We start from the raw sequence: 27,178 nt of genomic DNA on the forward strand, positions 1-27,178 counted from the left end.
CAAAAGTCTCCTTGGGAACTCAGTGACTGGGCTCTTGAGAAGGAACGAAATAGCACCAGCACCCAGTCACTGACCCAGAAGGGGGCCCAGCGCGCCACAGCCGATCCCTGCCTCAAGGAGCTCAAACTCTCCCAGAGACACGGAAAGTGCCAGATGCCTGGAGAGCCGGGGAAGGGGCTCATGGACCGCTGGAGCCTATTACTGACAGGCCAATGAGGGAGGGAGTCTTTAGGAGGGGAAGGCTGGCACTGGGTGGTATGACTGTACCCAGAGGAATGCATGGACTGTGGCAGGGGTTTGTCTTGCCTTATGCATCACAAGCAGACTCACTCACAGCTGAGTGACGCTAATGACTTGAAGGGGTGATTCCCCCCCCACCAGCAATAGCTATGCTGCTAAAACCTTCCTGTTTAGACCAGGCCTTTGTGGCGGTCCCCTCAGGAGACAGGACCCTGGCTACTCCTAGGGAGCAGGGTTGCACATTATGAGATGTTGGCTGCCCCTCCCCCCTTTGTAGCCTGGAGTTGATTATTTAGGATTAAGGTTCATAGAATCATAGAATATCAGGGTTGCAAGGGACCTCAGGAGGTCATCTAGTCCAACCCCCTGCTCAAAGCAGGACCAATCCCCAACTAAATCATCCCAGCCAGGGCTTTGTCAAGCTTGACCTTAAAAACTTCGAGGGAAGGAGATTCCACCACCTCCCTAGGGAACCCATTCCAGTGCTTCACCACCCTCATAGTGAAAAACTTTTTCCTAATATCCAACCTAAACCTCCCCCAATGCAACTTGAGGTTAAGGTTAAGATTTTGTCACAGATATTTTTCGTAAAAGTCAGGGACAGGTCACTGGCAATAAAGAAAAATTCATGGAAGCCCATGACCTGTCCTTGACTTTTACTAAAAATACCGGTGACACAATGGGAAGCCTCTGGGCAGCTGCAGGGGCTGGCAGGAAGCTGCAGGGGTCCCCACCACCATGGGGGCTGAGAGCTCCAAGAGTCCCCTCCAACCATGACTTGGAGCTGTGGGATATCCCCTGCTGCCTGTGGCGGCCGGGAGCTGCAGGGTACCTGATGTTGCCTGCGGTGGCGGTCCCCCACGACGACCCAGATCTTTGGGGCCCCCACTGCCTCCATGACAAAATCATAGCCTTATTTAGGGTCAGTTCGGCTTCTCTGGCAGAAATGATACAAACCTTGGATTCACAGTACTTTTCATTACTGACCACCAACAAAACCACCTTTCCTCCTCACCGTCCCCAAAGCATACAGGAAAGGTCTGCACGGGCCAGCTATTCTCTCGCACTCTCAAAACAAAATAAATAAAAACATTAAGCCAGATGAGCATGTTTATTCTTGACACTGATAAAAATAAGAGTGACTGATTCCAGGCCGTACATGTACCAAGGCAGGAGGACAGTCCAAGGACCAGGAACAAGACGCATGCTCCGGAGCCGGCTGGCTCTCATGGTGATGCTCGTTTGGAAACGGACATTACTGAAGAAGGGCTAAAGAGGCTGTAAACGTGGTTGCCAAAAGCAAGTAACCAGCATTTGGCCCCTGGACAGTTTCACGGGGGGAAGCCATTTCAGATGTAGCCAGGCAGTTAGCCCATCCGCAGGCAACCTGCAGGCCCAGCATATAACACCGCATCTTAGACTGCTTGCATTGAATGCTAGGACCTGTAGTTTCCAGGGGCCACCCCTTTGTAGTAAGAGACCAAAGGTTTGTAAAATACTAGAGGGAATTCTGTGCCAAAAATATTAAAAATTCTGCACACAATATTTTAAAATGCTGCATATTTTATTTCTCAAAAGAAAACAACATAATCACACCATTTTCAATTATTTTGGTAATTTATTTCAAAATACTTGTCAGCAAATAATTGAGAATGGTGTGATTATATTGCGTTCTTTTCACAAATAAAATGTGCAACTTTTGCAGAATTTGTAGGCACAGAATTTTTAATTTTTGGTGCAGAATTCCCTCATGAGGACCAAGATTAGGTATCAAGTATCAGAGGGGTAGCCGTGTTAGTCTGGATCGGTGAAAGCAGCAAAGAGTCCTGTGGCACCTTACAGACTAACAGATGTATTGGAGCATGAGCTTTCATGGGTGAAAACCCACTTCGTCGGATGCATGTAGTGGAAATTTCCAGAGGCAGGTATAAATACGCAAGCCAGAATCAGGCTAGGGATAACGAGGTTAGTTCAATTAGGGAGGATGACGCCCTCTTCTAGCAGTTGAGGTGTGAACCCCAAGGGAGGAGAAACTGCTTTTGTAGTTGGTGAGCCATTCACAGTCTGTGTTTAATCCTGAACTGACGGTGTCAAATTTGCAAATGAACTGAAGCTCAGCAGTTTCTCTTTGACGTCTGGTCCTGAAGTTTTTTTGCTGCAGGACGGCCACCTTTAAATCTGCTATTGTGTGCTAAGGTTAGGTATGGTGCAATCTTGGTGTGGGCAGCTTGGTTGGGGGGAGGGGATCTGGATGCACAGGAGCTCATTTGGGTGCCAGGTCAATGGGACTCTGCAGGAGAGTTTAGGTGAAGGTGGTTAGGGCTCAGCTGGTGGCCAGTGTCTGGGGTTGGACTCAGTGGGGCATCGGCATGCTGGGGGAGTGGGGTTTGGTGGGGTGGGGGTGCACCTGATGCCAGAGGTGAGGCTCAGGAGCATGGGGGTTTGGGTGAGGGGAGGGGCCTCTGGGTATGTTGGCTCCAGATGCAGGGGGGACTCCATGTATGTGTGTGGGGGGGTGAGGTTTGACGGGGGAGATCCAGATGGAGGTTGGGCAGACAGGGAGAGCAGCTCACTGTACAGTAACCCCTTGATCTGACCCAGCCCCAGCTGCTCCATCCAGGGAAGGCAGAGAAGGAACTCTGTCTCCGTCCTTCCTCCTCCTTCCCCTCCCCCACATGTCCCTGGGTGACTAAGGCATCACCAGACCCTCCCTCCTTCCCTTGCCCCCCCACAGTGACCTACCTCTTCCTCTGGGCCACCTGCACTGCAGGGGAGGGGTGAGTGAGCGCTGGTGCCACTTCTTTTTGCTTCCCCACAGAAACCATTTTTCTGGGGGAGAGCAAAAAGTCTGCAGTGGGACATGTTTCTCCATGCATGCAGTGGTGCAGAATTCCCCCCAGCAGTAAAATCTGTGAAGCCCTACAGGGAAAGCAGCCCTCAGGTTTGGAACAACTGCTTTCCTGCCCCAAAGTCTTCAGTAACGTCCATTTCTCAAATATCAGTACATCAGCTTGGGAGAGAGCCAGGGCCACATGGGACAGAGGAATGAGGTATCTCAGACTGGGGAACAGCTATGGGGGCAAATCCCCATAACCATCAAAGGTTGGTTACAAGAGACAGTCCACAGGGCAGGCTGGCTCCACTCGAGCTCCGCCATGTGCACCCCAGCCCTGGGGCTCAGCCCACACAGATCCCTTTAGGGGCACAGACTGCCCCGCAGCCGAGGCACCACCACCAGGAGGTACAGACACGTGCATAGCCCAGGAGGCCACCACAATAAGGCTGTCTGTTAAGGCGATGGATGGTGGCTCTCCCCATCATAGGAACAAACAATAACAGGGCCTCTGCAGAATGTGCACCATGGAAAGGGCCCCTGCTCCAGTCTCTGGCCTTCCTCCCTAATCTCCCCGCATCAGAGCCTTGCAAAAGAGGCAGATTGTACATACACAAAACAGGACACAAGGGCAGGGTGACGCAGACTGCATGAGGCGCACAAACCACAGGCCTTTCAACACGGAGCACAGCATGTTACTGCAGATGGTACTTGATGCTAGTGTCTAACGGAACATGCCATCTAGTGACACTGGGTATTAGAGCACCCCCAGGAGCGAACTCTAAATCAGACAGATTCTATAGTAGAAACAGTAAATAGAAGACGAGGCAGATTACAGGATACACACGGGTATCCTACGTAATCTATACTGAGTGCATGAAGTACCACACAGAGCACATCTACAGGTACTTTACACCAGACGCTGTCCACTGAGAAACAGAGATGGGAAGTGGCTAATATACAATCTGTACTTTACCCAGACAGCGTCTGGAAGTCAGACCCACCCTGCTGTATATTACCTCCAAGGCTAGACACCAGATTCACACTAGCTGAACCCCATTTACTCCACTGCAGTTACTCCAGGTTCAGCTGGGGACGAGTGAGCTCAGCAGTTGGCCCTAGTCTATGTAGACACACGCTGGGCATGGTTTCTCTCATGTCCAGAGTGTGTATGCACAGGATGATCCATGTCACCCACACCCCCATGACTGGATTTTCGTAGGCCCCCCTGTTTTCAAAGCACACGAGACACAGCTGCAGACAGAGGGGATGGACACACACAGATGTGGGCAGCAGCTCAGTCGCTGCAGTCTAGTTACAGAAATATAGAGGAACATTTGGATATTAAAAAAATAGCGATCTAGGTTTATCTGTTATTGCCTGTTTCTCACCCGGCTGAGTGCTCACTGCGGCAGGCGGACGACACAGCTAATGGTCAGCCTACCTGGCACACCTGCGTGTGCAGGGGGGAAGGGGCAGAGGTGCTCTTGCTCGTTGCCTTTCTGGTAAGATCTGCATGATGGTGGGGGATGGGAAAAGGATGCCCCTTCCTGTGACGCCGTGCTGGTGTTTGGGGAGGGTGGTCTCACTGGGTCAGGTGGCTGAAATAGGCACTGGCTTCCAGAAGTAAGGCTTTGGCATAAACCCGGAGGGTGCAGAAGAGGGTGCCGAAGTCCTGAGTGCTGAAGATGGTGTCGGCCAAGGCGAACATGAGCGTGGAGGGGATGAAGCCACGGCCATACTCCACCATCCAGGTGCCAGCGCTCCACTGGACAGCTGTGGCCTCTCCAGATTGGTGCACTATGGTGTCCCCTGCAGGCAGACAGACAGACACAGCACTGGCCGTTATTCTGAAAAATACTGGTTCCAACGTGCTGCTCTGGTATGTCTCCAGAGACAGCACACAGGGCTCTTTGTGGGCCTGATGAACCTCCACTCCAAGCCCGGGACAAGGGGGATGCTCAGCACCATGCTGGAGAGCTGCCAGAGGGGGGTGGGGGCGGAGCTAATCCAGAAGCCTGTCCCTGACAGAGCCCAGTACCAGCTGCTTCCAAGGAAGATTGCAAGCATGTACCCTGGTGTAGAATCATGGAACAGCCTTCCCACAGGGGCGATTTCCTCCTGATACTCAGTGGCTGGCTGCTGCTCTGAACCAGGCGGCTTTATGTTTTCTAATCCCACCCATGTTTTTTAATCCCACCTGAGGGAGATGTATTCATTACCCGTCAGCGTGTATGCTTTCCTTGAATCCTGCTCAACTCTTGGCCTCCATGAGATCTAGTGGTGTGGTGTTCTGCAGGCTAATCTGCTGTCCCCTGCAAGCTTCCCTCTATCCTGTGGGGCTAACGAAGCTCTAGCCTTATCCGTTCAAATCCGTACATGAAAAGCCCCAGGCAACGAGCCCTGCAGAGGCAGCCACGCAGGGGAGATCTTCGAGCACGAAAGGGTGGGGCTGGTGCTGACAGTGCCAAATGCACTGTGGGAGCAGAGTTTTGATAGCCCAGAGCCCAGTAACATGTTTAAATCACTGCCAGCGGCTGGCATACCAATTGCTATGCTTATTGCTGAAAGCAGCTAAGAGGAGGCCTTTCTGAAACCCTGGCACAACTAACAGACCAGGAGGGGAAGGTGGAGTGAGTGACCGCAAGGAGTAAACATGACCCTTGCCCTCCTGATTGGAGTTGCTTTTCTGAAGCATGCCGTTTGGCAAGATGGAAAGTCTGGCAATAGTTAACTATTGCTATACAGCCAGTTAACTGATGGAAAGTTTTCCTGCTTGACTGATGGAAAATTGTCCACCTGACAGGCTGGAAATCTCCACCCTTATCTGGGTTTCTGCTCAGCAGTTTTGTTAATGAACAAGCTACTTAATACTAAGAAGTTGGATATAAAAAGAGGAAGAAATCTGAGCTTGATGGACACTTCAATGCCTGGACACCTCTCAAGCTTCCCTACAGACATCCGGCTGGCCACTGGACAGTTGCAGTTATCCACTCAAGACTGCCTCAAGACCCTGGGTAAATATGCATCTGGGATTTTTTGGGGTGTTTTACCAACCTGTTGCGGATGTTTGTAAGTGTTTAAGACTAAGTAAAGTATAGCTTTAAGTGTGAACACTCTTGTATTGTCCTGTTTGTGCCAGCCACCTATCGGTTGGACGGCCGTGTCGCCACTGATTTATTTTTTGACACCACCTCGCACAGAGTAAGGTTACCAAGAGCTTTGGGTTGAAAGAACCCTGGGTAACAGCACCTGGGTAATAGATTTCACTTCTGGTCGTCCCCTCCTTCCACTGCCTGAAGGTCCCCGAGATGATGGTGTCGGAGATGTCAGCCCAGTACCGACCTGCGAGAGAGGCACACAGTGTGAAATCTCAACACGGCTATGGGGGAAGGTGGGGCCTTAATATCCAGGTCTCCAAAACCTCATGGAACAAATCCCTTCCACCCACAGCTTGGATCTGGCTGCTTGTTGCATCCCCAGGGGCTCTGCCAAGGACAGGAGCCCACCCAACCGCATGCTGCCACCTTCCTCTCCATGATCGTTTGCCACAGGCAATCAAAGGGAGCAGGGGCTCTGAGGCAACCTTGAGATGCTGGCTGCAGGATAAAGGGAAAGGGTCTCAAGTTGCTTCTGCCTCCTCCATTCTCGGGGATCCAGCTGCGTTCCCCCTCATTTTGGCTCTTGGAGGCTGGAGGGTTCTGCTGATCAGCACACCCCGAGCATGGACCATCAAAGGGACAGGCAGTCAGACATCCTTGGCCAGTGGTCTCTGGAGCCTGGGCTTTTCTCATTAGTCTTGGCTTCACTGCTCAGCAGCTAACGTGCTGGAGTCAACTCCCCATGGGGAGGAGAGAAATCAGACACAAGACAGGCTCCCTCTATGTGCCTCAACATGGTGTCTTTCTGCAAGTGTGTTTACACAGCATTCCTGGGCTGGGGGATCCTGAATGCCCAGCCACCCCACTGGAGATGTAACCAAGAGGGATCACGAGGCAGAGATACTCCTCTTACCAGACAGGCCATGCTGGGGAGCTACGGACAAAAGAAGAATGATCAGAAGCGCTAAATTTTTTCAGCTCAGCCTGACCACAGCTGGCAGGGGGCAGTGGAGAGAAGAGAAGGCACCGCAGGCACATACAAGGACCTGATGGGGAAGAGCCCCACGGAGGGAGCAGATTATCAGGGGGGTAGGACAAAGGTCTAAGAGGAATGGGATGAAGCCGTTTGCTTCAGTCACTTATTAGATTAGAAAAAGCTCAAGGGGACACACTGCAGGGAACAATCCTGCCTTGGCTCTGGAGTGTGGGGATCTCTCTGGGATTCTTCTGGCCAGGCAGGCCGGAGGCCAAGGGTGCTGAGCTGTGTTTGCGTGACACAGTTGAGGAAACACCACGGTTGTTTGTTTTAGTGTAAAAGGTGTTAAAAGGCAGAGAAACACAGCCACAGACAAACCCCCCTTCCCCTGCATCACTGCACTGAGGCTGAGATCCCCAATGGCCCCCTAGATGTACTGCCCTCTAAGGACTGTGCAGCGTGTTTGGACCAAGTGCATATTTAGGACAGTTCTTTTAACCCCTTCCAAACAGGTGGCTTTCATGCCTAGTGGGGGGCGGGTTGCTTCTACATCTGGGACAGTTCCCCAGACTGACTTTAAAGCTATGAGTTCAGGACCTGAATGCAGGGAGCAATGGAGTCCCTGACCCATGACCCAGTTCCTGGGGGCTGGAAGCATGTGTGATCTGCACACGTTGTGAAAGCGGCTCAGTCTGTGCCCTGGAGAGCAAAAGACTACAAAGTCTGCATCTCCCTCCCACCCCGCTGCTTGCAAGGTGGGATGAGATTTCCAGCCCTCTTCAGGCTGAGCCTTGGGGGAAAGGTTCTGCCTCCATCCTCAGCGAGCACGACCCCAGAGACTGCAGATCTAGGGTCATGTCTGCAACACTCAATGCTGGGGTGCAAGAACCCCAGTTGGAGATCAAAGTGAGCTCCAAACACTGGCTACCCAATAGCAGCCCCTCAACCCAAGCCTCTCTGCTTGAATGTAGCTGAGTCCTGCTTACCCGAGTGCCCCCCGGTGTCGATGGCCGTCCCAAAGAGCAGCACATACTCAGTGAGCGAGGCATGGAGCAGGCACATGGAGCCCATCCACCCGCCTGCGTTGACAAACACCCACTTCAGGTCCTCGTCCGGCAGGATGTGGCCTGGGTGCTTCTTCCGCAGCTCCACAATGATCTTGGAGAAGGCCTGCTCATGATCCAACCCTGCAGCACCAAGAAACCTGGGCAAAGTCAGCACCCCCAGGATGCCCATGGCCCCGCCACTTCCCTGGCTCCCACCAATATGAGACACCAAATTTAGAATAAAGAAAAGGAGGACTTGTGGCACCTTAGAGACTAACAAATTTATTTGAGCATAAGCTATCGTGAGCTACAGCTCATTTCATCGGATGCATTCAGTGGAAAATACAGGGGGGAAATTTATATACACAGAGAACATAAATGGGGACCTTTGCTTCACTCGGGGAATAAAACATTAGGGATGGGATCGAACATCCGCCCCACCTCGAGTCTATTCTCTGCCCCTTCCCCTGGGCAGGCAGCCCCCGGTCCCAATGTCACACCCACCAGGCAAGTGGGCACCTGGCACGAATCGGTGCAGCTGCGCCCCAGGGGCTGCCGGGGACCCAGAGACCTGCCCCAGGCTTGGCCAACAATTCACACTTGGCTCTCCCCGCCAAAGCCCCCAACCCCATAGGTCCCCCCACACGTTACCCCCTATCCCTCCGTCCCATGGGTCCTCCTTATATCCCCCCCGTGTTATCCCACCGTCCCATGGGTCTCATCCCCTCAGAACCACACATCGCCCCGGGGCCCCACCCAACGGGCCCCCCTCGCGTTACCCCCCATCCCCCCATCCCATGGGTCCCACCCCCTCAGAGCCACACATCGCCCCGGGGCCCCACCCAACGGGCCCCCCTCGCGTTACCCCCCAGCCCCCCATCCCATGGGTCCCACCCCCTCAGAGCCACACATCGCCCCGGGGCCCCACCCAACGGGCCCCCCTCGCGTTACCCCCCATCCCCCCATCCCATGGGTCCCACCCCCTCAGAGCCACACATCGCCCCGGGGCCCCACCCAACGGGCCCCCCTCGCGTTACCCCCCAGCCCCCCGTCCCATGGGTCCCACCCCCTCAGAGCCACACATCGCCCCGGGGCCCCACCCAACGGGCCCCCCTCGCGTTACCCCCCAGCCCCCCATCCCATGGGTCCCACCCCCTCAGAGCCACACATCGCCCCGGGGCCCCACCCAACGGGCCCCCCTCGCGTTACCCCCCAGCCCCCGCACCATGGGTCCCACCCCCTCAGAGCCACACATCGCCCCGGGGCCCCACCCAACGGGCCCCCCTCGCGTTACCCCCCAGCCCCCGCACCATGGGTGTCTCCCCCCCGAGTCCCTGCCCCGCGCCCGGACCCACCCGCGTGGTGCCGCCCGAGCGCCGCGATCTCCTCGGGCCGGAACTCGAAGGGGCGGGAGGCGACCCAGCTCCGCAGCCCCTGGGCCAGCAGCGCCAGGCCCAGCAGCGCCAGCCCGGCCCGCAGCGCCCGCGACCCCAGCGCCCGCATCCCGCGCGCCCCTCGCCGCAAACCGCCGCGGCGCGCGCCGAGCCTCGCCGGGGGGCGGGACCGCCCGCTCCGCGCCAGCCAATGGCACCGCTGGGGGCCCAGGGCACCGGCCAATCACAGCTCGCAGGCCGACGCCATGGGGCGGGGCCGAGCGGGCACTGGCTCGGAGTGACAGGCCGGGGGCGGGGCGGTGACAGGCCCCAGAGAAGGGGCGGGGCTCGCGCGCGCCGCAGGCCCGGGCGGAGGGTCTCGCCCCTGCCCCGGGGGCTCAGAGCGGCCGCTCCCGGCTCAGCGCGCGGGGGGAGGGAACGTGGCGGCGCGTACGCAGTGACGTACAGCACGTGGTCCCCGCGCTGCGGCCGCCCCTGCAACGGCGGGGAGTCACGTGACGCGGAAGCCGCGGCCGGTGCGGGGCCGGATGGAGGCGCGCTCGGAGCCCGCGAGTTCGGGGCCCGGCGAGACGCGGCCGGCGGTCGGGTCCTTCCAGCCCCGCGGTAGGAGGGGGCTCGGCTCGCCCCGCCCCGCCCCACCCGAGTCCCTCCCCTGGTGCCTGGTCCCCCCACCTCCGCCCCCGCCCCCCGTGGCCTCCCCTCCCCCTGGTGCCCGGTCCCCCACCTCCGTCCCCGCCCCCCGTGGCCTCCCCTCCCCCTGGTGCCCGGTCCCCCACCTCCGCCCCCCGTGGCTCCCCTCCCCCTGGTGCCCGGTCCCCCACCTCCGTCCCCGCCCCCCGTGGCCTCCCCTCCCCCTGGTGCCCGGTCCCCCACCTCCGTCCCCGCCCCCCGTGGCCTCCCCTCCCCCTGGTGCCCGGTCCCCCACCTCCGCCCCCCGTGGCTCCCCTCCCCCTGGTGCCCGGTCCCCCACCTCCGTCCCCGCCCCCCGTGGCCTCCCCTCCCCCTGGTGCCCGGTCCCCCACCTCCGCCCCCCGTGGCTCCCCTCCGCCTGGTGCCCGGTCCCCCACCTCCGTCCCCGCCCCCCGTGGCCTCCCCTCCCCCTGGTGCCCGGTCCCCCACCTCCGCCCCCCGTGGCTCCCCTCCGCCTGGTGCCCGGTCCCCCACCTCCGTCCCCGCCCCCCGTGGCCCCCCTCCCTCCGGTGCCCGGTCCCCCACCTCCGTCCCCCCCCCGTGGCCCCCCCAGTGCCCGGTCCCCTATCTCCGTCCCCCCCCGTGGGCTCCCCTCCCCCTGGTGCCCGGTCCCCCACCTCCGTCCCCGCCCCCCGTGGCCCCCCTCCCTCCGGTGCCCGGTCCCCCACCTCCGTCCCCCCCCCGTGGCCCCCCCAGTGCCCGGTCCCCCACCTCCGTCCCCCCCCGTGGCCTCCCCTCCCCCTGGTGCCCGGTCCCCCACCTCCGCCCCCCGTGGCCCCCCTCCCTCCGGTGCCCGGTCCCCCACCTCCGTCCCCCCCCCCGTGGCCCCCCCAGTGCCCGGTCCCCCACCTCCGCCCCTGCCCCCCCCGTGGCTCCCCCAGTGCCCGGTCCCCTATCTCCGTCCCCCCCTGTGGTCCCCCTCCCTCCGGTGCCCGGTCCCCCACCTCCGCCCCCCGTGGCTCCCCCAGTGCCCGGTCCCCTATCTCCGTCCCCCCCCGTGGCCTCCCCTCCCTCCGGTGCCCGGTCCCCCACCTCCGTCCCCGCCCCCCGTGGCCCCCCTCCCTCCGGTGCCCGGTCCCCCACCTCCGTCCCCCCCCCGTGGCCCCCCCAGTGCCCGGTCCCCTATCTCCGTCCCCCCCCGTGGCCTCCCCTCCCCCTGGTGCCCGGTCCCCCACCTCCGTCCCCGCCCCCCGTGGCTCCCCTCCCTCCGGTGCCCGGTCCCCCACCTCCGTCCCCCCCCCGTGGCCCCCCCAGTGCCCGGTCCCCTATCTCCGTCCCCCCCCCGTGGCCTCCCCTCCCCCTGGTGCCCAGTCCCCCATCTCCGCCCCCCGTGGCTCCCCTCCCCCTGGTGCCCGGTCCCCCATTGTCCCCCCCCCTCGTGCCCTAACGCCCTCAGCACCTGGCCCCCAAGCTTCCCTAGTGCTTGGCACGCCCCATTCCCCCATCATTCCCCCTAAGTACCTGCCCCCTCCATTCCCCATCGCTCCCCCAGCACCACCATGCCCCCCCAGTGATGAGTTCCCCATCCCATCTCCCCAGCGTTTCCCCCTAGCTCCTGGGACCCCCAGCCCATCCCCCCCCATCATCGTCCCGCAGTGCCCAGGCCCCCCTCTTCCCGGTCTGTTTTTCCAACATTGCTCCCCGACGCTTTTCTCACTGAACAGCAATGGGGAAGGATTTTATTCCCCCCTTAAAACATGAGGTCCTTTGTGTGGAGCAGAGGGGGCTGTGGGAGTAACAGGAGTGAGGCTCAGCTCCTCTGTCAGGTGTTACGCTCGACACCCTCCCCATCTGCCCGTGCGGGCTGGGTCGGTGTCTGGGCCGTGGGGATGTTCAGCACAGACGTATACGGGTCAGTTACTTTTGCTGCAGGTGTTCCTGGGTGGAGGCGATGGCCCCTTAGCAGAGCATTTCCCAGCCCAGCAGGTTCCGCCGCATTCACGCCTCTGACCCCTTCCTCCCCCCAGAGCACCAGCACGTCCGCTACAACCCCCTGCGGGATGACTGGGTGCTGGTGTCCGCCCACCGGATGAGGCGTCCCTGGCAGGGGCAGGTGGAGATACCCCCACGAGAGGACGTCCCTCGCTGTGACCTGTCCAACCCGCTGTGCCCTGGAGCAGCGCGAGCCAACGGGGAGGTACTGGGCTGGGGGGTGGGGGAGTGGAGCTTGGCCCTTGGGGACCTCCCAGGAAGTGAACACCAATGAATGGAGCTGTGCCTGTGTGCGGGAGAAGGGTATCGCTAGCCGGGTTAACAGCTGGGGGCAGAGAGTGGGAGTGACTCGTCCTGGGTCATGCAGAGAATCTGGCAGAGCTGAGAATAGAACCCAGGAGTCCTGGCTCCCAGCCCCTGCACTGCTGTAGCCCGCTAGACCCCACTCTGCTCCCAGGGCTGGGAATAGAACCCAGGAGTTCTGGCTTTCAGCCCCGACCTACTAGACTCCACACCTGGCATCTTCTCAGCGGGAGAGCCGTGAGCGTCCATGGGCATTAGCGTCACCGTTGGCATGTCTCACCCCCAGAAGAGAGCTCGTTAGGCTGCTGGCGGATCCCCGTCAAGCATGTTGGAATCTCGGTGTGCTCCTTGATGTGTGTAAATTCCCACCTGTGGAGATTGCCATGTCCCCCAGGCCCGGACCAGGTGGCTCAGGGGGATGGATCTGGGACATGGAGCTTTTCCTTCCGAAGGGAAGCCCCATTGCTCAGCTGTAGCCCTGGAAATGGGCTGGAGGCACCCAGTTTATCCATCCCCTCTAGCTCTCTGCATTTCCCAGTGGTTTCTGGCTGGTCATCTCTTCTCCTCCTCCCCACGCCACCATCTCCTGAGAGCCAGGAATTCCTGCAGAAAGCGCTGCCCTCAGGCCCCTGCTGGGAGCCCCTTGTCAAGGCCAGCAGGGCTTGGGTAGTGAAGGCCCATAGATGGCCCGGAGTGTGTGTGTTTGCGGGGGGAGGGGTGGCCCTAGCCCTCCGAAAGGCTCTGCATGGGCGGGTGGGCTCTGCATGGGAGGGTGTAGCGGGCACTTCTTTCTCTAGCGTGCCCCTTGCTGGCCTGGGAGCCTCCGTGCTGTTCTCTTGAGTCCCCTGGGCTGCACTGAGTGGCGCAGGAAAGCACAAGCACCAGGCCCAGTGCTGAGCTCAGCTCCTTTGCTCCTGGATTCATGGATGGGGGGGAACAGGTCCCATGTGCAGAGGGAAGGGTGCAGGACCCCCCCTCCCCACCGACTTCCATGGGATCTCTCTCCCTGCCCCCAAACGTGTACGGGGAGCAAAGGAGGGGGCCCCTGAGGCAGCGGGAACAATCCCCTTTGGAGGGGTGTGCCTCACTGCAGTGCATTCTGGGCACCCTTTTCTTCCCCCTCCCCCACACATGGCTCTGATGGACAGTGGCCATGGCAGGAAGGGGCTCCATGCCTGTGAGCTGTGGGTATGCCAGGATTGTGGGTTAGGATACTCGCAGCTCTGGTGTGGTGTGGACTTGGGGGCTTCTGGCTGCCTTCTCTCATGAGCCCTGGGGCCCTGCCCTTATAACCCGCCTCTCATTCTCTTGGTAAAGGTGAATCCACAGTACACGAGCACGTTTGTCTTCGACAATGACTTCCCAGCACTGCAGCCGGATGCCCCGGAACCCGGTAAGGGCCCCTGAGGTGCTCACCTGCCCCGAGAGCCCAGCCCCTGCGGCCAGCTCCAGAATCCACAGAGGGTGGTACCGGTGCTCACCTGCCCCGAGAGCCCGGCCCCTGCGGCCAGCCCCGGAACCCGGGCACGCCCCCTGCAGGGCTCACCTGCCCCGAGAGCCCGGCCCCTGCGGCCAGCCCCGGAACCCGGGCACGCCCCCTGCAGGGCTCACCTGCCCCGAGAGCCCGGCCCCTGCGGCCAGCCCCGGAACCCGGGCACGCCCCCTGCAGGGCTCACCTGCCCCGAGAGCCCGGCCCCTGCGGCCAGCCCCGGAACCCGGGCACGCCCCCTGCAGGGCTCACCTGCCCCGGGAGCCCGGCCCCTGCGGCCAGCCCCGGAACCCGGGCACGCCCCCTGCAGGGCTCACCTGCCCCGAGAGCCCGGCCCCTGCGGCCAGCCCCGGAACCCGGGCACGCCCCCTGCAGGGCTCACCTGCCCCGAGAGCCCGGCCCCTGCGGCCAGCTCCGGAACCCGGGCACGCCCCCTGCAGGGCTCACCTGCCCCGGGAGCCCGGCCCCTGCGGCCAGCTCCGGAACCCGGGCACGCCCCCTGCAGGGCTCACCTGCCCCTAGAGCCCGGCCCCTGCGGCCAGCTCCGGAACCCGGGCACGCCCCCTGCAGGGCTCACCTGCCCCGGGAGCCCGGCCCCTGCAACCAGCCCCGGAACCCGGGCACGCCCCCTGCAGGGCTCACCTGCCCCTAGAGCCCGGCCCCTGCGGCCAGCCCCGGAACCCGGGCACGCCCCTGAAGGGCTCACCTGCCCCGAGAGCCCGGCCCCTGCGGCCAGCCCCGGAACCCGGGCACGCCCCTGAAGGGCTCACCTGCCCCGAGAGCCCGGCCCCTGCGGCCAACCGTGGCACGCGGGCACGCCCCCTGCGGTGCTTGTTGCTGGTGTGGTTGTGTGTGTTGTCTTAGTCGGGGCCTGGGGCTGGAGCTGTGGTTGGGACTGAGGGGCAGTGGTGGAGCTGTGTGTGCAGGGGGAGTTCCAAGCTGGCGTAGCAGGAGAAGCTGCGGGTCGGGACTGAGGGGCATCGGCGGAGCCAGGCAGGCAATGCTTGCGCTGCTCTAGGTTAGGACTGGTGCTGCTCATCCCTGACCTGGGCTGTTCCCACTCACCGTCCATCTCTGGCTCATTCCTCTCTCTCCTTCCCCAGACGCCTGCAGCCACCCCTTGTTCCGAGCAGCATCCGCCCAAGGAGTTTGGTAAATGAAGCCTAAAGGCCTCGGCTGAGGCCATTAATCCCTTAGGGGCCTAACGCCAAATGCGGCGCTCGAGCAGAATGAGGGAACAGTGTTATCCCTAGGCTGCTCTGGGGCCCTGCAGCTCGGTAGACTTTCTAGCTGGCCCCAGCCCCAGCCCCCACCCTGCCTGGTTCCCTGCTTCGGATTGGAAGGGACGGCGCTCCGTACGCGGCCTCGGGACATGTGCGGAGCGGGGTGTTCTGTATGGACGCTTTTCTTGCTTTTGGCTTTGGTTCCCCTCCCGGGCACGTCTCCTGTCCACTGTCCCCTCCAGCTGGGTCCTGGCAGGAGAATCACATGGTGGTGCCGTCCCCGCAGGGGTTAACGCTGTGGGGCATTTGAAAGCTATTTCCTTCACCCCGAAACCCCTTGCTGGCTCCCAGGTTTCAGCCCTGGCTCTGCCACCAACCTGCTGGTGACCCTGGGCAAGTCACCTGCCCTCTCTGGGCCCTGTTAAATAGGGGCAGTGCTCTGCCCTACCCGCTGCTCCCAGGGTGCGGGAGGGGGGGACATGGGCTTGCGAGGCTGAGCGCATTCACGCTTGCTGAGGATGCAGGTCCCATAGAAACACTGGCAAATAGCCCAGCGTCTCCATCGCTTTGGGTCAGACCCGCTGTTCTGGGTGTGTAGGAACCTGGGGGAGCTGTGAGAGGAGACGGAGACCTGTGATGGGGCCATCCCGGGTGGCGGTGGTGGGGCAGCTCTGTCTCTGTGGCCTGCTCAGTCTGGGGCCTCTCTGCTGAGCTGCCCGGGGTGGGGCTGGGGGCTGAGTGCCAGCTGCAGGGACTGCTTGTTGTGGGGCTGGATTGCTGGGGGCGGCTGGGAAAGCGGGGGGGGTGGTGGTGGTGGGGGTGGTGACTGGGCTGTGGTGAGGGAGACACCTTCCTCTCCCCCGCCCCCTCCCCCCCTGGGCTCGTGCACTCACAGCCGTCTCTCCCTGCCGTCTCACAGCAAGGTCTTGTGCTTCCATCCTTGGTCTGACCTGACCCTGCCCCTCATGTCGCTGGCCGAGATCCGGGCAGTGATTGACCAGTGGGCGGAGCTCACGGCGGAGCTGGGCGCTTCCTATCCCTGGGTGCAGGTCAGTGCCTCCCCCCTCCTCTCCAGTGGGGTGGGGGGGAAAGGTCCTGCAGGGGTGCAGCATGGGCAGCGGCAGGCCAACCCCCCCGTAGACGCATTGCACCCTCTAGGGGTGGGTGAGGGGAATGCAGGCTCCGGGCACATGCGTATAGGCTTGGGGGGGATCAGACAGCTGGCAGCTCCTCACACCAAGCCGCAAGCTGTGACGTGCCCGGATATGTGTGTCTCTGAGTGGCATTCGGTGCTCTCCGCCTGCTGCAGGGGGTTAGTTTCTGAACGACTTTCCTCCAACGTGGGGCAAGGCTCTGCGTAGCTAGGGGGTGCTGTCACCGTTGTGTGGGCTCTAGCAGTGAGGAGCCAGGATTCCTGGGTTCTAGTCCACTGGCTCACCTGTGTGACGGCTCTGTGCCTCGGTAGCCGTACCTGTGAAATCGGGAGAATGACCCACACCTTCCCAGGGCATGGTTGTGAGGCCAAATCTATTAACGCTGGTGCAGCATCGCGTGCTGCTGAGAGCCACTAGAAGTGCAAAATGGTAGTGGGCGTGTTATGAGCCTCTCCTGCCCCTGCTGTGCCCCTTGCCGTTCCCCACCTGCCCCCCATGGTCTGCGCTGGGCAGATTGTCTGCGACGTCACCAGTTTTGTATCCCAGCCAGAGTGGTGCTGCCATCGAGTTGTTGTGCCTAACAGTCTGGAGAGCCAGACCAAGCTTCCTCCCAGTTCTCTGGGTCCTCACTGATTCACTGGTGATCGGGTCTCTGAGCCCCCTCGCTCCCAGCCTGAGACTTTCCCCGTGCTGCTAGACCACTGCCTTTGGCTCAGAGCTCCCCTCTCCGTTGGTCATGTGCGCTCCCAGGGTCTAAGGAGAGAGAACCTTCCTCTCCCCGTGTGGAAGAGTCTGATCTAGAGCAAAGGGATTCTGCAGTGCACCCACTGAGCTTGGTTGGCCTCCTTCCCCATCCACTTGGGGTCTCGGAGTCTCGCTACATCTGTGCATTGAACCGCTCCGCCCAGAGGCCGGTCACTGTCACTATCACCCCCCAAGTGGTTGATAGGGAAACTGAGGCACAGAGCAGGTGAGTGACTTGCAAAGGCCTTTCAGGGGCAGAGGTGGGAATAGGACCATGGAGTCCAGATTCTCAGGGCAGTGCTCCAACTGCTAGGCTGTGCTTCCTTGCCAGCAGCTGCCGACAGCTGACATTAGAATAGTCCCGAGAGCTTCTTTTCCCTTCTCTCTGCAGATATTTGAGAACAAAGGGGCCATGATGGGCTGCTCCAACCCTCACCCTCATTGCCAGGTAAGGGAACCAGCTGCTCGCTCCCCGGGGACTGTGCCATGGGTGGGTGTGTTGTGTTATGGGGAGGGGAAGGGGTGTCCCAGCACCCTCCTGCTCCTCCCTTGATCTTCTCTGAAAAGTGACTCTTGTGAGCCCTGCTGGCAGAGCCCCCAGCTTTGCAATGTTCAAATTGCTCCTGTGGCGTCTCCTTCAACAAATGAGTGTTTAAACCTCTCCCTCGCGACATCTGAGCTGTCCAGACAGCAACGCAGGGCTAGCCATGGAGTCTGAATCCTAACGCATGTCTGCCTCCTTGCCCCCCGATGCTTTCCATTTCCTCAGGTCTGGTCAGTTCTCACTTGGCAGTCAAGTCCATCATCTAGGGCCCTGATGCTGCAGTTGGGCTGGTGGAGGGTTGACCTCACCCTGGTATCTGATTGCAGCTCCTCTGCACAGGGACCTGCCTCCTGCCTGGGGTGTGGGCTGAGCGTTGTGTCGGGGGTGCCGTTTTGCACAGCCACTTTCCTGACTAGATTTTGCTTCAGCCTCTCCCTCCCCCTGAGAGCCAGAGGTGACAGCACTGAGCTGAGCACTGGGGTGTGGGCTGAGCACTGAGCACCTGGGTGGGCGGGGAAACTGACTAGCTGCCAAGTGAAACTGATTATTGCCATCTCCCTGTCCAAACCCAGGGCAGGGCGAAAAGAAAAGGGCCAGCATCACCAGTGCGAAGTGAACCAGACTCGGGATTCCCTCAGCCTCCTTGGTCCCAGGCGCTGACAGCCCAGCCGAGGGACTGCCCTAATCTCACTCGTACAATCCTCTCAGTGTTCCTTCTGATATGGGAGCTGCTTAGTGCACCCTATTGGGTCAGGGTTAAGATTGGGTGGCCCATAAATGCACCTTCCCATTTGTTCCTCCTAAACTGTCTGGCTGCCCGGGTAACTTTTTGTGGGTTGATCCCTACCCAGTGTAGATCTTGACTTAGCTAACTTGACTTCAAAGGGGCATGCCTCTTCGTGCCAGCTGAAGATCTGGCCTTGTATGTGGGCCCCGGGTTATGTTACCCTCCCACAAAACACGCCGATTCTCCCTGTTCTGTTTTGTTTGGCGGAAGGGGGGACAGCTGTAGCGGTAACTAGAAAGGAGTTAATAGAACTTCATAGCCACTGCGAGGGACCCTACAATGATGAAACCCTGGAAGTGCACACGGTTGCTGGTTGAAAGCACACCTTGTGCAAAGCAAACGGAGGGGAGACCAGATGCCTTGTAAAAATCTAAAACCTCTTCGCTATCCATCTTCAAAAAATACTTTTCTCATTGAGAGCAACTCCCTTCTCTCCCATTCCTCCCCCCCAGTCTTTTCTAATCTGGGAAATGTTACGGGTGCATTTATACTTCACGATGAGGCTTATTGTATGTTTTCCGCTGTTTAGCCTCAGCCTTTGTGGATCACAATTTCACCATCAGGTGGCAGCATAAACCTGCAACTGGCTTCTTCTCCTGGCCGTTCCAGGTTCTGCTTTTTCTGAGCAACCTCCCCAGTCCATCCCTCCCCCAACCTTGTGCCTGTGGTGGGAGGTGGGGAGGCTGCTGCCGAATAGAGCGGTTTGAGGGGGGGGGGATTGTACCATCCGCTTGGGAGCATTTTAAATGGGGAGCATGTGAAGCGATCCTTCCTGGTGCTCCCAGAGAGCTGCTGAGGCCTCCGCCCTTGGGATACAGCTGGGAGCGAAAGGCCCTTTAGCTTCCAAAGCTGTCTCTCCGACTCTGGCTAGCATCAGCCCTTAGTGTAGCCCTGCCAGCTATTGCAGGGGCAGGGTGGGCTTTCCTGCCCCCCCCCCACCTCCCTGGGGGGGCCCACTGCTAGCCCACAGGTGCCACCTTCTGCCTCAGCCCTCCCTGTGGAGCTGCTTCCCAGCTGGGAACTCAGCCCCGCACTAGCTGTGTGGGGAGAGACTTCTGGAGCTCCACCCTGGTGACTCTCCGGGGGTGGGGGATGTGCCATCTGCATCTGCCCAGGGAGCCAGCGGAGTGTACCCATGAGGAATGGTGATGCCAGCTCCCTAGACTGGGGAGAGTGCCCAGGGAAACCCCTTAACCGCTGTAGGGTCTGCTGTAATCTGTTCCCCGGTGCCCTCAGTCCTCCAGGGGCAGGACGCCTCAGGGGCCTGTTGCTGGTCAGGTGTCCACTGCAGCCCTGCCTGCCAAACGGCATCTAAAGATCCCACCTCAGGCTCCACTGTGCGCATAGAAATCCCCCAGTTACAGCCCCCAAGCAGGGTTCATGTCGGGCTGCTGAGATGCTCCCTGCAGCTCTGGCTGGCTGCAGTTCAGCACAGGTGGGTGTCGGGCACCCCCTGAATGCTACAGCAATGGGCACCCAGTATAGAAAGGGGCACGGAATGGGGGGAGCTTTTCTGTCTCCCGTGCAGGAACCACCCAGTCCCGAGGGGCTGGGCCCGGCTGAGTAGCCGGCTCCTGGATCTCCCATCCTCAGACGTGTTGTGCCCAGTGACTCGGGTGAAATGCTGAGAGGGGGACTCTGTGGGGAGGGCCTCGGGGCTGGGGCTGCGGAGTTTGTTCAGGGCTTGAGTTCTTCTTACCTGGTGATGAGCTGGAGGGAGACCAGGGAAAAGCCATCGATCAATGAGGCTGATTTGAGGGGGTTGGGAGGAGAATCTGCTAGGCTTGGCCGCGTGACATCTCGGGGAGCATCTGTCACACAGACATCCAGGAGTGGCAGGGCGTGGGGCCTGTCATGGGAAGGTGCCAGCGAGACACTTGCAGAGCTCAATCTTATCGAAGGAAAGGATATGGGCTGGCTGGCTTGTGGTCTGTGAGTGCCTACGCAGGAGATGATTTATTGTAGCAGAGCCTCCTTTATCCGAGTCAAAGGCAGAACAAGATCCAGGGGCTGGAAGCTGGCCTCTAGGAGTGAGGAGTCACATGCTCTTGGGCTGGACGTGGGGATCTCTGGGTGGGGCTCTCCGGCCTGGGTTATGCGGGAGGTCCAAACAGATGATCACAGCGGTTGGTGTGGCCCCAACATCTGACTCTAGTTTCTGAGGATTCCTAGGGGACAGCGCAGAGGGACCGGCTGAGATTTAGAGAGAGGAAGTTGAGGCTGATCTCAGGAAAAACATTCCCTGCAGTGAGCGGGGTCAGGTTGGGGAATGGTCCCTGTCCTGCCTGCCGGGTGGGAGCGCCGTCACTCGAGACATCTAAACTAGATGGATTGAAGCCCTGGGGGAGGGGCTGTTCTGAGACCGCTCAGCTGTTCCCCCGCCCCCAGCTGTGTGCCATGGGGATGCTGTCTGTCCCACCCGATGGCTGTGGCAGGGGTTGGTGGGTCTCCACCTTGCAGAACCCACCATCAGGGCACGCGCTGACTGGCCCCCTTGGTGGCCGTGAGGCCAGGGAAGGGATGGGCCCTGGAGATGAGGCAGGTGGGGGAGGAGCTGGGCTCGATTCCTTGCTGAGACGTGCCGTCCCTGCCTGTCGGCCCATGCGGGGCTGGGGGGGATCACAGAATCAGGAAGGGGACTCTGCCGTACACGGGGAGCGGATAGGGAAATAGCAGGGCACCAGGTGCTCAGCCCTGTTCTTGCCAGTAGGTGGCGCTCTGGTACCACAGCTGGGGGCCTCTGCTGTCCCCACTGGCGCCTGCTGCGTGGAGCACAGCTGCACCATGCAGACCCACCCATCGCTTCACACTGTCCCCGCGGGGTATCTCAGCTGCTCCCCTTCAGCGACTCCTTCTCTCCTGCTCCCCCCCCAGGTCTGGGCCAGTAACTTCCTCCCCAACGAAGCCCGGCTGGAGGACCGGACACAGCGGCAGCACCTCCAGGAGCGCGGCGTGCCCATGCTGTTGGAGTACGCCCGGCTGGAGGCCCAGAGGAAGGTAGCCGCCTGTGGGCGGGGGCGTTGGCTCTGTCTGGGGGTGGTCATGGCTCCCCCCGGGAGGCAACAGGGAGGGGACCAGCTCCAGATCCTGCTGGGGCCAGGTCTGGACTCCTTTTAAGCAAGGCCCCTTCTCCTAAGATTAGCTTCTTTCTGTAATGGGGCTCAGAGAGCTCGGTGTTTGTGTGAGACCCTCTTGCAAAAGGATGTGCAGGGAGCTCAAAGCACCTGCCACTGCTGCCACGCGAGGGAGATCTGCCCTAGCTTGCATGGCAGAGACCTGCGGCCTGGGAGCGCCCCTGGGTCCTGCCCCCCGCTTCACTGTGTCTGGGCAGGGCTGGCAGGACTAGCCCCCCCTCCCAGTGCGGAGGGCTTTGCAGCCCTTCAGCATGGCGCTCTGTCCCCTGCAGGAGCGGCTGGTGGTGGAGAACGCGGACTGGCTGGTGGTGGTCCCCTATTGGGCCGTGTGGCCTTTCCAGACCCTGCTCCTGCCCCGCCGTCACATCTGCCGCCTCCAGGAGCTCAGCGATAGCGAAAGGGATAGTAAGTGGCTGCCCGCTCCTGGCCCCGGGCGGAAATGTCCTCCCTCTGCCCCAGCTGCATGCTCTGCTCTGGAGCCAGCTGCTGCATGCGTCCACCCCTGCTCCATGGACCATGGGGAGGAGCCTGGAGCGGGGGTAGAATGTCCTCTGGCCCCGCCCCCCAGCTGCTCTCACCCACGCCTGCCATGCTCCAGCTGGGGGCGAGAGGCAGGGCTTGGACCTTAAACCTTCCCCACTGATTAGCCCACTGGCCCATCCTTCGCCAAAAGTCTTTGTTCAGTGGCTGAGAAGCAGCTTGAGGCATCTGTTTCTTGTGGCTAACAGCAGAACAAGGAATCGGAGAATGGCACGGTGCCTAACACCAGGAGCTGGGACTCTGGGTTCTTTTCCTGGCTCTGACACCAGGCAAGGAAATCTAGCTTTTCCTGCCTCAGTTTCCCCATCTGTAGAATGGGGTAATGATGCTGCCCTGCCTGGCAGGCAGCTGTTAGGTGTCATGGTTTGTAAATTGCTTTGAGCCCCGCGAATGCGGGGGTCAGATGTGGGGGTGGGAAGAAGTTGTTACACTCAAGCTCTACCCACTTTGGATGCCTGAATGAGAGTGTTTATAGCCTATTATGAAAATCTGCACAATGCGACCCTCCCCTTTCTTGTGTGCTCTGATCAGCAATGAGAGAGTTAATCATATGAATGTCATCATTCCGCTTCAGAGGGAACACCCGATTGAGATGAGTGGGGACAGCTTGCACATCTCAGAGCCGTTGTTTCAGGCTGTCCGCAGACTCGGGCAGATGTGCCGCAGTGGGCTGTGTTTCTCATTCATAAAGAGACCAGAGCGTTACTGCGCTCTCCAGAGTCTCAAAGGCAGCTGCTAGGGCAGTCCGCTTCAGTCCCGTCCCATCCTCGCTTGGAGGCAGCCGGAGCTTTAAAGGTTCCTGGGAAATGCTGGATTTGCAATGCAGGCAGCGTGCCTGTCTCTCATACCAGCTCCAATCACTGCTTCCCATTGTCCCACCCACCCTCCGCTTTGACTGCTGGTGGATTGCAGGGTCCCCAGCCCCCGTTCTCATTTCCTTCTCTTGCACTGTATGAAATCAGAAGTGGGGATTCTGGAGCGTGGCGGAGCAGCTCCGGCTGTGTGCCCAGCACGAGGGATTGGAGGGCAGCTCTTTGTTGTTCAGTTCCCCAGGTGCTCTGTGCTGAGCTGGGCTCAGGATGTGGGGGTGCTGGGAGGCTGAGTCCCGCATGCTTGTCCCTGCATGGTGCCATGCCACTCATGCGAAGCTTCCAGAGCCAGGCTTGGGCCGGTGCTTGGTGTGTCCCGCAACTCCCTGACAGTAAGGAATAAACTTGGGCGTCCTGCCTGCCTGCCCTATGTTCGGCCCACTAGGCTGGGAGGTGGGGGCGGCCGACACTGTGCTGAGGGCAGGTGGCTCGGTATGCGAGGCACAAGCTTTCCCAACAGGTCCTGGGGCTCTGGGAAGTTTGCAGATGTCACACAGACTGGGGTTGAGGTGAATAATGAAAAGGGCAGGTCCCTGATACAGAGCCATCTGAATCGCTTGGTAAACTGGGCACAAGCAAACAATGTGCTTACGTTTTAATAGGGCTTAGGGCTAAATGGAAATGAATCCATCTAGGACTAAAGAATGCAGGCCGCGCTTGCAGGATATGGGACTCTCTCCTGGGAAGCGGTGAAGCTAAAGAAGATTGGGGGCTGATGGTGGATAATCAGTTGCATGTGAGCTCCCAGTGCGACACCATGGCCGAACAAGCTAGCGTGATCCCGGGATGCATAAATCGGAATCTCAAGTAGGAGTAGAGAAGTAATTTTACATCTGTACCTGGCACTGGTGCAACCGGTGCTGGAATCCTGTGCCCAGGTCTGGTGCCCACAATCATAGAATCATAGAATCCAAGAAGGATGTTGATAAATTGCAGAGGGTTCAGAGAAGAGCCACAAGAACGATTAAAGGAAAACCTGCCTGAGAGTGACATGTGATTCTCAGAGCTCAGTCTTTTTAGCTGAACAAAGAGAGGGTTAAGGGGTGACTTGATTATAACCTATAGGTAACTACACTGGGAGCAAATATTTAACAATGGACTCGTCAGTCTAGCAGAGGAAGGTCTAACGTAATGTAATGGCTGGAAGTTGAAGCGAGACAAATTCAGACTGGAAATAAAGGCGTAAATTTTTAACAATGAGGGCAATTAACCATTAGAACAATTTAGCCAGGGTCATGGTAGGTTCTCCATCACTGACAATTTTAAAATCAAAACTGGGTATTTTTCCAAAATATCTGCTTCAGGGTTTATTACGGGGCAGTTCCAGGTTTGTGTTCCACAGGAGGGCAGACTAGATGATTGCAATCTGGCCTTGGATTCTGGGAAAGCACTGGGATGGGGCAGGGGCACTGCCTGGCCCCCAGTGAACAAGGGGTTAATCTCAGGGCAGCTTCCCCTGTCCCAGAGGCACTAGGGAAGGCGTGGCTGTGCAGAGGAGGGTTGTGGTTTGGGGTCCACCCCAGAGGCGCTGGAGCAGTTTGAACCAGGGGTTAGGTTGGTGGGTGGGAAGGGAGGATGAGCAGCGTTCCCTTCTCAAGCAGTGCCAGGGTGAGGCGTTCTCTGTATCCAACCAATCGGTGACATGATCCCTCTTCTCCCTTGCAAGCTCTGCCCAGCAGTGAAGTAGTTAAGGGCATTGGTGGTCGCATTGTCGTTAGGTTCCAGAGTCAACACTCACTGTGTCCCATAAGGGCAAGGCCCCAGTTTGTGTTTCCATAGCTGCGACCCAAACTGGCCCAGCCCGGGGGTGGGCGCCCAGCCCGAGGTGTCGGACTGCTGTGAGCTCTGGCTTGGAATGTGAGTTCTGGAGAGCTTCCCCCTTGCTGACTGGGTTGCTGACAGGGCACTGAGCTGCCTCGCAGGCGGGCGTGAGATGCCCGTGGCCAGATGCGACCCAGGGAAGAGTTTTTGTGCTTTTCCTCTGAAAGCTTTGCCCCCCCGTCTGCGCCAGGGACCCTCCTGTTATCTGTGCCACCACACGGGCCAAGGGCTTGTGGGCGGGTTGGATTAGGGCTGGTGACAGATCACTCGCTGTCCTTGTGTTGCAGGTCTGGCTTCAATCATGAAAAGGCTTCTCACCAAGTACGACAACCTCTTTGAGGTTTCCTTCCCCTACTCCATGGGCTGGCATGGTACGTGGCTGGGGGGTGGGGGGGCCGGGGAGGTGAGTGCTGGGCGAGTCAGGGCACCGGGTGGCTCAGGAGATTGGCATGTGGGGTTGACGGTTCAAATCCAGCCCCTGCCGGTCACGGTGGCTGCTCGGGGGGCCATGTGAGCAGAGTCTCAGTCCTGTGACCGGTACCTGGAATCATTGCTGGGCTTGTGTCTGGCAGGCGCCCCCACGGGGCCTCACTTGGGAGAAGACTGTGGGCACTGGCAGCTTCACGCCCACTACTACCCGCCCCTCCTCCGCTCGGCCACTGTCCGCAAGTTCATGGTGGGCTACGAGATGCTAGCCCAGGCTCAGCGGGACCTGACGCCGGAGCAGGTGAGCGGCACGAGCCCTGGATCGGGGGCAGGGTGTTCTCGGGAGCGGGCTCTGTTGGGAGTGACCTAGGCTGGGCACCCAGGGGCGGGTGTGGGGCTGCAGGCTGGGAGTTTACCCCCTCCCCCCCCCCCGAAGGGTGGGCTGTGGCGTAGGGGTTTGGTGCCCCCAATAGGCCGTGCTTCTGAACTGCAGGAATCAGCCCCCGATTTCTTTGCCCGTCCAGTTGGAGCAGCCACGTGGGGCCTTGGTGCCGGTTCCAGTGCTCTCGGCTCCCTGCTGAAGTCTCACCCGTGCTCTCCCTTTCCCCACAGGCCGCTGAGCGCCTGAGGGCTCTGCCCGAGGAGCATCACAGGGTGAGGCCACGGGAGGCAGCGTGACGAGCCGCGTCACACAAGGAGGGGAGCTGGCACATTGCAGAGGGGGCCGCCGGCCGCACACCGGAACTCAGTTACTTTGTTTTTCTGACCAGCGGGAATTGGGCTGGGGGGGATCTTCTCTGCAGCTGGAGGCGCTGGTGGGCAGAGCACGGTGGAGTCTGTTCGACAGGCCACTTTACGGGCAATGATAGTCACCACTCAAGGTGAGGCTGAGACCTGCAAACTTGTGAGCCAGTTGGAAAGTTCTGCAGGTCTCAGAAGGCATCCGAGTCTGCCCGTTGTAGAGGAGCAACCAGTACAGGTCCCACTGGCTTCCCGTCCCATCCCCCGTGCGCTCGCTGGAGGTGGCATTTCGGAGCCCAGGGCCCTGGCTCCTAGGGTGGGTGACTGGCTGTGTGAGCTCCCCACAGCCTCAGAGCTGGGTCTCTGGGGGCTGTCACCCCATGGGAGCTCCCAGGCTGCAGCGGGTGGAGAGCTGCTGTCAGCCTACTGTGTCAGCAGTGGGGCGCGCTGTGGCATATACTGAAAGGGTGCTCCGGAGGGGTCAGGGAGTGATGTCACCCAGTAACCCCTGTGGGCTCCTGGCTCCTATGTGCATCAGCAAGGGGCCTGGTTCTGGCTTGTGGGAGGCAGGGGGGTGGCGGGAAGTGGTCCAGAGTCCCTGGGCCTGCTGCTGAGGGACAAATTCTCTGTAGCTTTTTTAAGCTCTTGATGCCCACAGTTCCAGCCCCACACATGCCAACCCCAGGGCCAGCCCCTACCCCACTGGTGGGCTCAGAGAGCCCGATGTATGATGTGGTTTAGCTCCTCACTCCCACCCTTTGCTCCTGCCGCCCACCTGCCATTGTGCGCCATGGCCAGTGGCTGCTTGCTCGCCTGCTGCCTCTCACCAGCTCTCCACGGAGCTGCCTGTGGGCGCTTGGCTTTTCACTCGCTTCAATAAACCCTAAAACCAAAGCAATGCTGCCTCATGCTGGTTTGGAGCTCAGGGGCCAGATCTCAGCCGCTGTAACTCCCTGGAGCTCTCCGGGGGTATATGCCAGCCGAGGTTCTGGCCCGGAGCGTCTGGGGCTGCGGGGTGGGGGCTGTACGTGTCTCGCTGCCTGGGGGCAGGCAGCCAGCAGGCGCAGAGCCCTCCAGAGCCGTCTCCCCCTCGAGTGTGCGAGGTGTGAAGAGCACTCTAGTTCGATTGCTCTCGCGCTCTGTCTCCGGCACCCCTGCCCTGCTGGTGCCAGGACCCAGCCCCTCGTGGGA

General features: G+C 60.0%; 2 protein-coding genes across 3 annotated transcripts; one reads left to right on the top strand and one right to left on the bottom strand.

The window, feature by feature from the left end:
* Positions 1–1,337: 1,337 nt before the first annotated feature.
* SIGMAR1 (sigma non-opioid intracellular receptor 1) lies at positions 1,338–9,724 on the bottom strand. Its single transcript, XM_048850269.2, has 4 exons — positions 9,552–9,724; positions 8,137–8,337; positions 6,326–6,418; positions 1,338–4,885 (listed from the first exon to the last, which is right to left on the bottom strand). The coding sequence occupies exons 1-4, from the start codon at positions 9,697–9,699 to the stop codon at positions 4,659–4,661; spliced, it is 669 nt and encodes a 222-aa protein (XP_048706226.1). The 5' UTR covers positions 9,700–9,724; the 3' UTR covers positions 1,338–4,658.
* GALT (galactose-1-phosphate uridylyltransferase) lies at positions 5,996–26,881 on the top strand. Of its 2 annotated transcripts, none has more exons than XM_048850256.2 (11): positions 5,996–6,090; positions 12,248–12,417; positions 13,833–13,908; positions 15,108–15,156; positions 16,147–16,276; positions 17,517–17,573; positions 21,331–21,453; positions 21,863–21,995; positions 25,108–25,191; positions 25,393–25,547; positions 25,859–26,881. In XM_048850256.2, exons 1-11 carry the CDS (start codon positions 6,000–6,002, stop codon positions 25,922–25,924), a joined length of 1,134 nt encoding a protein of 377 aa, XP_048706213.2. In that variant the 5' UTR covers positions 5,996–5,999; the 3' UTR covers positions 25,925–26,881. The 2 variants fall into 2 exon arrangements, with proteins under 2 accessions (XP_048706213.2, XP_048706212.1); XM_048850255.2 differs by lacking the exon at positions 5,996–6,090 and adding an exon at positions 9,911–10,193.
* Positions 26,882–27,178: the final 297 nt, after the last annotated feature.

The sequence above is a fragment of the Caretta caretta genome, chromosome 5 (genome assembly GCF_965140235.1).
Source record: "Caretta caretta isolate rCarCar2 chromosome 5, rCarCar1.hap1, whole genome shotgun sequence".
NCBI classification, from domain to species: Eukaryota; Metazoa; Chordata; order Testudines; family Cheloniidae; genus Caretta; species Caretta caretta.

Excerpts from the sequence above, each read along its gene's own strand:
- GALT (XM_048850256.2), top strand. The coding sequence starts at position 6,000 with ATGCCTGGACACCTCTCAAGCTTCCCTACAGACATCCGGCTGGCCACT. Across the intron at positions 17,574-21,330 it reads ACCCTCACCCTCATTGCCAG|GTCTGGGCCAGTAACTTCCT; the intron begins GTAAGGGAACCA and ends CTCCCCCCCCAG. Across the intron at positions 21,454-21,862 it reads GGCTGGAGGCCCAGAGGAAG|GAGCGGCTGGTGGTGGAGAA; the intron begins GTAGCCGCCTGT and ends TGTCCCCTGCAG.
- SIGMAR1 (XM_048850269.2), bottom strand. The coding sequence starts at position 9,699 with ATGCGGGCGCTGGGGTCGCGGGCGCTGCGGGCCGGGCTGGCGCTGCTG. Across the intron at positions 8,338-9,551 it reads GCTCGGGCGGCACCACGCGG|GGTTGGATCATGAGCAGGCC; the intron begins GTGGGTCCGGGC and ends TTGGTGCTGCAG. Across the intron at positions 6,419-8,136 it reads CGACACCGGGGGGCACTCGG|GTCGGTACTGGGCTGACATC; the intron begins GTAAGCAGGACT and ends CCTCTCTCGCAG.